Below are 7,557 nucleotides of genomic sequence, written 5' to 3' on the forward strand. Positions count from 1 at the left end.
GGTTTGGATTGAGTAGTCATAGACATTTACACTAGATTTAAACGACAGAAGTAGTGAACCATTTGGAAATACAGGAAGACCTTTCAAGGTGGGGAAAGTGCAAAGACATCAAAGTAGAAATGAGATTGGCCTGCTAGAGGACCAGAAAGAAGGCTATGTGAGGCTGGAGTGGAGGAGTCTGGGGCAAAGTGGTAGAACATGAGGTGGAGAGGGATGCAGATCATATAATGCTTTGCAAGTCAGGATGAGGAATTTAGATTCAGTGCTTAGTAAGATTAGAAGTCATTAGTGTATTTTAAGGGGGAAAATACTGTGGCTGGTGGTGAACTATGGAGTAGAGGAAGGCAAGAGAAGATAGGGTGGGAATTAAGTGGTAGACATTAAGTTGGCTGGGGCAGCTCTCTAGGACTGGGTTGTAGTAATGGGGATGGAGAAGATGGATGAATTTAGGAACAGTTGAGGGAAAGATGGTGTGGTGAAGGAAGCCAGGTGAGCAAGCAGATGGGATTGGTCTCTAGGTCCAAGTGGGAAAGCATTGCTTTTCCTACAGGAACTTTCATGTGCATTCAGGCTGTAAGGACCTCAACTTTTAAAAAGGCCACAGTGTTCTCACAAGTTGTTGGGGAGCTGGTTCAGCATTGACTTCTGATCTCTGGAGATATTTTCATAATCAGGGAGCTGCCTTTCTTTTCATTCTTTCACTCTCTTTCTAGACAGGCTTCTTGGATACCAGGGGCTGGTGGTGGGTGGGTGGTTCTGGGGATGGTTAAATTTGCCTGGGCAGCCTCAGAGTTCAAAAAGGAGGGACAGGGAAGCTTAGCTAAGAACCAGGAGTTTGATATACTTAATCTCTCATTTCATCCTACTGATGACTTTGTGAAGTACATCTTTTTAATCCTAGATCTACAAAAGAGAAAGCTGAGTCTTGGGGAGGTTCTTCATTTTGCTCAAAGTCATACAACTTGTACGTGGTGTAGCCAGGACGGGAACCAGAGCCTGGCTCTCTGCACTTCCCACACCACTGCTGAATCCGGGTTTGTCTGTTTTCCTTCTCTTAACTATCGTCACACAGATTCCATCATAGAACCCATCATGGGGAGGGCCACTACTTCTCTTTCTTTTGTATACTATGTTTTCTTACCCTACCCCACAGAGTAAGGTGCTCAGCAAACGTGGCTGTCTGGAGGCAACACCTGCTTCTCACAGCCACACTTGGGGCTGGGGTGCGAGGCAAGGCAGGGCTGGCGAGGTGGATGGTGCGGCTGCTACCGCTGCTAGGTGATGGGAAGCGACTCTCCTGCCCGAGCGTTGCCCCGAAGGCATTTTCCATTTCCTAGGGCCCTCCCGCTTCCCATCCCTCACCTCTAGCCCCTCGGCTTCAGCTCAGGTCCCTCGGGGAGCATCCCTTGCCGAGGGGCTGACAGCATTTGGGGGCACAGGGTCCTGTTCTCTGCGCTGTAGCCCATCTGTGCGCAGAGCCTCGTTCCCAGGCGCCTGGAGCCCGGCGGGCATTGACGTCAAGCGCCGGCAGAGCGCTGCCTACAGACGGTTGACCCGGGCCCTCCTCCACACCCCCTTCCTTCTTCGCCTCCTCCCTCTTTCCTGCACGGGGGCTCGGGCTCACTATAAAAGGTGGGAGCGCGGGGTGCCCCAGCAACGAAGAGGTTCAGCACCATGGAGAGCTCCCGCGTGCGGCTGCTGCCCCTCCTGGGCGCCGCCCTGCTGCTGATGCTACCTCTGTTGGGTACCCGTGCCCAGGAGGACGCCGAGCTCCAGCCCCGAGCCCTGGACATCTACTCTGCCGTGGAGGATGCCTCCCACGAAAAGGAACTGGTCGGTATTTCCCTCGCTCCCAACCCCCTTGAGCTGTCGCGCTGTCTCTTCCTTTGCAAGCCTCCCTCCTCCCCCCACCCCCACTCCTATTCCCAGAGTCAGGGCGCGGGGAGCTGAACGCAACGCCCAGGCACCCGCTGCCATCCGAAGAGCGTCTCGAGCCCACGGGCTCCTGGCAGTCTGTTGAGCGAATCCCTCATCCCGGCCCCTCCGAGCAATAGGAGCCTCAGCGGCTCAGAGACCCGCAGTCAGTACCTGGGACAGCGCCCGCTAAGTTTCTACCCCTGGACCATTCCCTGTGTCTGCGGAGTCCCACCGCAGAGAGAGTGTGGGTCCGGGGCTCCTTATAACTAGGGCTGGAAGTGCACACCTGGGCTGGGCTCGCAGCCAAGGCGGCAACTTCAGGCTCCGGGGCGTTGTGTTGCAGATCGAAGCGCTGCAGGAAGTCTTGAAGAAGCTCAAGAGTAAACGTATTCCCATCTATGAGAAGAAGTATGGCCAAGTCCCCATGGTAAGGTTTGTGGTCACTCCCTTCCAGTGTTTTTCCAGGAGAAATTACACCGCCTCGAATCGTACACACAATCTTCTCCCTAGGATGTGGCTAAATAACTTAGGTAATGGAGTTTCAGGATTCTGTGGGCTGCTTCTTCCTTCCCGGGTGAGGAAATGGGAATTTGTTTGTTGCTCAGGAAAAAGGTCTGATTTTTTCCCCTCTGAATGGGCAAGAAAAGGAGCCAGGAAATGTGATGCTCCCCTTCCCCTGACCCCCAACCCTCGCCACCTAATAATGGAAGAAACTAGGATAAAACTAATAATGTAAGTTTCTTTAAAAAATGTACTCTCACTGAAGTTATAAGCACAAGGCTCCCTGTTTCAGACCTGACTGTACGTAGACTTCCTGTGATGGTGATGAGGTTCAATTGCCCCTTTCAAGAAACAGAGATTGCGTTGACTGTGAGACTTGCCTGTTGGGATCCTGGGTTTCTTCACACTCGATGACCACATATTTTGTTGTTTGCAGTGTGACGCCGGTGAGCAGTGTGCAGTGAGGAAAGGGGCAAGGATCGGGAAACTCTGTGACTGTCCCCGAGGAACTTCCTGCAATTCCTTCCTACTGAAGTGCTTATGAAGGGGCGTCCATTCTCCTCCATACATCCCCATCCGTCTGCTTTCCCCAGAAGACCATACCTTCATCCCTGGAGTTTGGCTTTAGCAACAGATAAAGTTTTTATTTTCCTCTGAAGGGAAAGGGCTCTTTTCCTGCTGTTTCAAAAATAAAAGAACACATTAGATGTTACTGTGTGAAGGATAATGCCTTGTGTGGTGTTGATACGTGTGTGAAGTATTCTTATTTTATTTGTCTGACAAACTTTTGTGTACCTTTGTGTAAAGAAGGGAAGCTTTGCTTTGAAAATTGTATTTTTGTATGTGGCATGGCAGAATGAAAATTAGGCTAGCTAATCTTGGTAGATGTCATTGCAACCTGGAAAATAAATCACCCTAAGTGACACAAATTGAAGCATGTACAAATTATACATAATAAAGTGTTTTTAATAATTGCCCATAGTGCGTTGTTGTTTCCATGTAAGTAATTTAAGTGGAAATTGTGAGATTAATCATGCTGTTGTTTTCAAAGAGAAATATTTTAAAAATAGCAGCCTATTGGGAGAGTGGCACCTTAGCTCCAAGGAGTTTTGACTGTTAATTAGGAGTTTGCCAAGCCAGTTTTAGTATACTCTATTTTTCTTTGATTGCAGTGATGTGTGTGTGTGTGTGTGTGTGAGAGAGAGAGAGAGAGAGAGAGAAGGAGAGAGAGAGAGAGATGAATGAGATGGAGATGGTTGGAATTGAGGTGATATGATTTTGCTTATTAAAACCTTTAGCCAGACCCTTTAAACAGTGAGACCATAAAATATAAACTGTTTCACGTTTTAGTTACATTAAAAGCAATTTGAAAAATTAGAACTTTTGTTTTGACAATTCCCTTATTAGAAAATATACATTGATTTAAAGATATGGGCTGTTTAGGGTTGTTATTTGCCTAAAGGCTCTAAGATTATGAGACTCATTCCTTCCCACAAGTAAATTCACACTCTTGGAAAATTCTCTATTCCAGGAGAAACAGTCAATTCAGAAAATAGTTTTACGGGGAACAAATAAAAATTGGGGGAGGTGAGAATTCAACTCAAGAAATTAAAACATATTAAATGTAAAGTTAAGTAACCTTTAAATGTTTCTGAGTGCTTATTTGAGGTCACATTTCCAAGGGTTTAAACCAGACTAAGTAACATCTAAGTAGCAGTATCACGAGAGAAACAAATGTTAACAGCTTCCTAATCCAAACTCAAGAGGCACTTGCATAATAGCAGATTTTAAAAATAAAGCCCCTCCACTGATTCATCGGGAATTTTCTGATAGAAAATATTCTTATACACAGGTACCATTTGCAGTGTGATTATTACTATTAGCATGCCTAATCTAGTAAGATAGATATTATTACTATTTTTCAGAGTAGAAAACAGAAGGCAAGAGAATTATGGAATTTGCTTACATCATACAATCCTAAATAATAATTTTAGCTTTAATCCCTTTGACTCCAAAAATTTGTCCCTTTTCTCCATGTCACTTCAGGCAATCAACAGACTGGGCTTTGAATTCCCCAGAAAGCATATCTTTCTTTAATAAAAATTGCTCACTGGGGGCCAAGGTATATTTTTTGGAACTGCACTTCCACTTGAATTCCCTTACACAAGGCTATATGTGATTAGAATGTGGTATTTTTCTTTGTTTGTTCGTTTGTTTTGTTTTTTTTGAGACAGGGTCTCACTCTCTCACCCAGGCTGAAGTGCAGTGGCATGATTATGACTCACTGCAGCTTCGATCTCCCAGGCTCAAGTGATCCTCCCACCTCAGCCTTCTAAGTAGCTGGGACCACAAGCATGCACCACCATGCGTGGCCAACGTTTGTATTTTTAGTAGAGATGGAGCTTTGCCTTGTTGTCCAGGCTGGTCTCAAACTCCTGGGTTCAAGCGATCGGCCCGCCTTGGCCTCCCAAAGTGCTGGGATTACAGGTGCTACTCACGTCGCCCAGGCAGAATGTGGTATGTTTTAACCTTTAATAAGTGCAAGTAGTTATTTAATAGTTTCACAGTCTGCTACTTTTCCAGAAATCATTTCAGTTAGAAAATCCTTGAGCCCCTTAACTATTCCTATCTGTATCATTCCTAAATAAATCAGATCATGAAATTGCTTTAGCGAACAGGCAGGACCATCAGGGATAACATACAGAACTGCCTTCTCTCCTTATTATTATTATTTTTTTAGAGACAAGGCCTCACTCTGTTGCCTAGTCTGGAGTTCAGTGGTGCCATCCTAGCTCACTGCAGACTCAAATTCCTGGGCTTAAGGAATCCTCCCACCTCAGCCTCCCAAATAGCTAGGACTATAGGTGCACACCACCACAACTGGCTGATTTTTAAAAATTATATTTTGTAGAGATGGGATCTTGCTTCATTGCCCAGGCTAGGTCTTGACCTCCTGGGCTCAGACGATCCTCCTGCCTCTGCCTTCCAAAACACTGAGATTGCAGGTGTGAGTCACCACACCTGGCCAGAACTGCTTTCCCTTTTAGCCTGGTGTGTTTCCCCAAAAGCAAGAGATGCTGGAGGAATTTGAAGAAAGGAATATGAACTTGACTTTAAACCTCTTTAGCTTGTTCCCCTCACCCCTACTTCTACTCTGTCATCCCTCCGTTCTTGTTTGATAAGACTAAGGGATATGGACAAGTGGCTATGGGAAATTGGTAATGAGGAATCTGTGGGCTCTGTATGAAGAGGCCTTTTTTTTTTTTTTTCCAAAAATTTTGTCTGGGGGCCCAGATTTTTCAGTTAATAGTGCTAACATGTTCTGCACTAATGATAGCAGCACTTAATCTTCAATGGCTTGTTAAAAGTAACTTTGCCTTTCCATGTTATCAATATTGGAATGATCAACATTCATCTTGGTGAGTGTTGGGGTAGAAGACCAGAGCTGGAGTCCAAAGTTCTGCCCTGTCATACAGCCATAGCTGCTGATCCCATGGGGTGAGTGGCTCATACATCCCATAACCCAAGGGACAGGTTCCTTTCTCAGAGGTTAACTTCTAATCCCTCTACATCTTGGGCATTGCTCAGCATGCAAGAGGCAGTGGAAAACCACACACCTGCTCCTGCTCTTGTCCCCATCATGAGCCCCCCCCCACCCCCTTAAATGATGTTGTAGACAGGCTATATGTGCTGCCTGGTCATTCACCTTGTCTGCTTGATAGTGGTACATTTTACTGATAGGTTTTATAACGACGTTTTTCCATGCATGGGATAAACTCCACTTAGTTATGAAAAATTTCATAACACATTATTGGCTTCTATTTGTTGGTATATATTCTAGAACTTTTAAATCTATGCTCCTAAGAAAAATTGATTTGTAATTGTCTTTTCTTATACTGTCGTTGCTTGGTTTCAGTGTTAGACTGTAACAGCTTCATAAAATGAATCAGGAAGATTGTTTTCCCCTTCTCTTTCCTTGTCTTTTGAAATAGTTTGTAAAGAGAGATTGTCTGCGACTGTTTGGTTAAATTCTTTTGTGGGCGGAAGACTTTGATTACTGAGTCAATTTCTTTAAAATTGACCTTAGAACTATGACTGGGGATAGATGAGACATGAGAGATTTGCACATTTCAATTGGACTTAATTTAAATCTAGTTAGGAAGGATGTTTAAAAAGATCTAAGAATAGAATAAGGAAGAACTAAGTTTTTGCATTTATAAATTGAAGGATAACTTTAAAACCCAAGATAGCACTTGATTAATCTTTGCTGTGCATAAAAACTACTATCAGAGATATAAAACCAACCAACCAAACCACTCACATAGATAACTATTGGTTTATTCTGTTTTCCTGAGTCCATCTTAAAGGTTCTATATTTTTCTGGAAAATTGTCTTTTTCATTTAAGTGATGAAAATCATTGGCATTGGATTCAAATCTATTCTGTAAGTATTATTTCATCCCACTTTCATTTCTAACATTGCTTAAATACTCTTTCTCTTTTTTGGGGGGGGGATTTGTGTATTTATTGGTCTTTGTGTTATTAATCCTCTATAGTTGCTTTGTTTTCTAGCTTACTGATTTCTCGTATTTTCTTTGTTTCCTTCTATTTTCTTAGGCTTTACTTTCTAGTTCCTTGAAAATTAATTTATTTCCAATAGTTTGGAGTTTTACTACACATTTTTAAAGTTGTAAATTTGCTTTGAAGTAGCAATTCTTTAGTGTAGTGGTGTTATTATGACTTACTGCAACCTCGAACTCCTGGATTCAAGTGATTCTCCTGCCTTAGCCTCCAGATTGGCTAGAACTACAGGTGCACATCACCATACCTGGCTAATTTTTAATTTTTTTGGGTAGAGATTGGGTCTCGCTATGTTGCCCAGGCTAGTTTTGAACTCCTGGCCTCAAGCAATCCTCCTGCCTTGGCCTCCCAAAGTGCTGGGATTAGTGGTGGGAGACGCTGCACCTGGCCCTGAAGTATCACTTCTGATGCGTATTAGGGTAAGTGATACTAGCCATTGTAATCAATTACTCCAATACCAAACCCAAATCAGATTCTGACACTGGGTTGTGGGGTTCCTCATGTGAATCTCCTCCAACAACGACTGAGGGAGTCTAGATTTCTCATTTTGGGATGCATA

At 44.1% G+C, this 7,557-nt stretch overlaps 1 protein-coding gene across 1 annotated transcript; it reads left to right on the plus strand.

The window, feature by feature from the left end:
- The first annotated feature begins 1,543 nt into the window (after positions 1-1,543).
- On the plus strand, positions 1,544-3,395 carry CARTPT (CART prepropeptide). Its single transcript, XM_025388527.1, has 3 exons — positions 1,544-1,833; positions 2,261-2,344; positions 2,855-3,395. Exons 1-3 carry the CDS (start codon positions 1,675-1,677, stop codon positions 2,960-2,962), a joined length of 351 nt encoding a protein of 116 aa, XP_025244312.1. The 5' UTR covers positions 1,544-1,674; the 3' UTR covers positions 2,963-3,395.
- The last annotated feature ends 4,162 nt before the right edge of the window (positions 3,396-7,557 follow it).

The sequence above is a fragment of the Theropithecus gelada genome, chromosome 6 (genome assembly GCF_003255815.1).
Source record: "Theropithecus gelada isolate Dixy chromosome 6, Tgel_1.0, whole genome shotgun sequence".
Taxonomy (NCBI): Eukaryota; Metazoa; Chordata; class Mammalia; order Primates; family Cercopithecidae; genus Theropithecus; species Theropithecus gelada.

What these genes read in the sequence shown, in the direction of transcription:
- CARTPT (XM_025388527.1), top strand. Translation starts at nt 1,675, where the DNA reads ATGGAGAGCTCCCGCGTGCGGCTGCTGCCCCTCCTGGGCGCCGCCCTG. An exon ending in CCTCCCACGAAAAGGAACTG is followed by an intron (nt 1,834 to 2,260) that starts GTCGGTATTTCC and finishes GTTGTGTTGCAG; the next exon opens with ATCGAAGCGCTGCAGGAAGT. An exon ending in AGTATGGCCAAGTCCCCATG is followed by an intron (nt 2,345 to 2,854) that starts GTAAGGTTTGTG and finishes TGTTGTTTGCAG; the next exon opens with TGTGACGCCGGTGAGCAGTG.